Raw genomic sequence first — 1,146 nt, forward strand, 5'->3', positions numbered from 1 at the left:
TTCCAAATCTTATTACGAGAGTCTTTCGGTGGTGGTGGTGGTGATCCATCAGCGGATTGGAGCCGCATCGATGTAGTTAGTGACGGGGGCCTCGCCACGTGGCTGGACGCCCCCCGAGCTGGCCCTAATGAAGCCCCTTTCACCGTCGGCGCCAGACAGTCGTCGCCACCGAGTTACCAAGTTGTGGTGTCGCCCTCCTGACGCTATAGTCCTCCTCCTCCCTCTGTTGCAGGCCGACCACGTGTTCGGCGGACCCGAGGAGCAGAGCCGGCACATCGACGAGATGCACGAGCGCTGCCTCGCCCAGGGCGCCGTGGACTGGAACCGGACGGCCGTGCTGGGCGGGATGGCGCAGGGCCTGGCCCAAGGACTCGGCGCAGGTAAGCTAGTCAGCATTCTGCTCTCCTTTACTTCCAAAATTTCACCAATCTCTTTAAATGTCAAATTTCGCCCACGGTTTGTGTTGACGTTTTTATTATAATTTTGCCGCATGTCCATGTTCGGCTCCTTTGAATACCCAAGTTTCCCGTTTGTTTTACACAGTCTTTTGAAGATGAGAAAAATATCGAATATATAGGAGACGACATATTTGTAATACCCGTGAAACATTCAAAATCATAACATTTCCGAATATCTTACGAGTCATCGTTATCGTGTCCTCTCCCTCACATGTGCGTGTTTTCATCAGTTTTTTTTTAGGAAAGGGGAGCAGGCAAGAGAGATCTGCCTTGGATCTTTTTCCTTTCAAGCCGTGCATCTACGTTTCATCTCTCTCTCCTTACCGTTGCGGTGTACATCCCCAATTTCCGGGCTGTTTTTTCTTTGCTATCTTCTTGTGAACGAAAATTGAAAGGAAGGCTTGGCGGGGAGTGTCGTGTAGCCTGGCGAAGCGTGGGAGAGCAGAAACGGGAGAGGGAAGGGGATGAGGGAAGGGGGCTGCAACCACGACGACGGCGCGGTGCTGCGCGGTGCTCGTGGCGCCCCACGCAGCGCCCACGCACCCACCTGTTGGAGTGGCTGGACAGCCCTCTGCCCCGCACCGCGACCCCCACAAGACGCCTGTTCCTGTCGGCCGTGACCCTCCGGATGGTCGTGTGCGCGGCTGGGCGCCTCCGCTCCTCAACAAACGCGCACTGCGTTGTGTGG

At 55.7% G+C, this 1,146-nt stretch overlaps 1 protein-coding gene across 3 annotated transcripts in view; it reads left to right on the forward strand.

The window, feature by feature from the left end:
* Positions 1-1,146, forward strand: part of LOC113218186 (secretin receptor-like) — a 100,762-nt gene that overhangs the window by 9,632 nt on the left and 89,984 nt on the right. For all 3 annotated transcript variants that reach the window (XM_052270516.1, XM_052270511.1, XM_052270512.1), the window contains exon 2: positions 233-380. In XM_052270516.1, the coding sequence (XP_052126476.1) occupies positions 233-380 (148 nt within the window). The remainder of the gene's footprint in view (positions 1-232; positions 381-1,146) is intronic.

This window comes from Frankliniella occidentalis, unplaced genomic scaffold, assembly GCF_000697945.3.
Source record: "Frankliniella occidentalis isolate FOCC.00 unplaced genomic scaffold, Focc_3.1 Scaffold6, whole genome shotgun sequence".
NCBI lineage: Eukaryota > Metazoa > Arthropoda > Insecta > Thysanoptera > Thripidae > Frankliniella > Frankliniella occidentalis.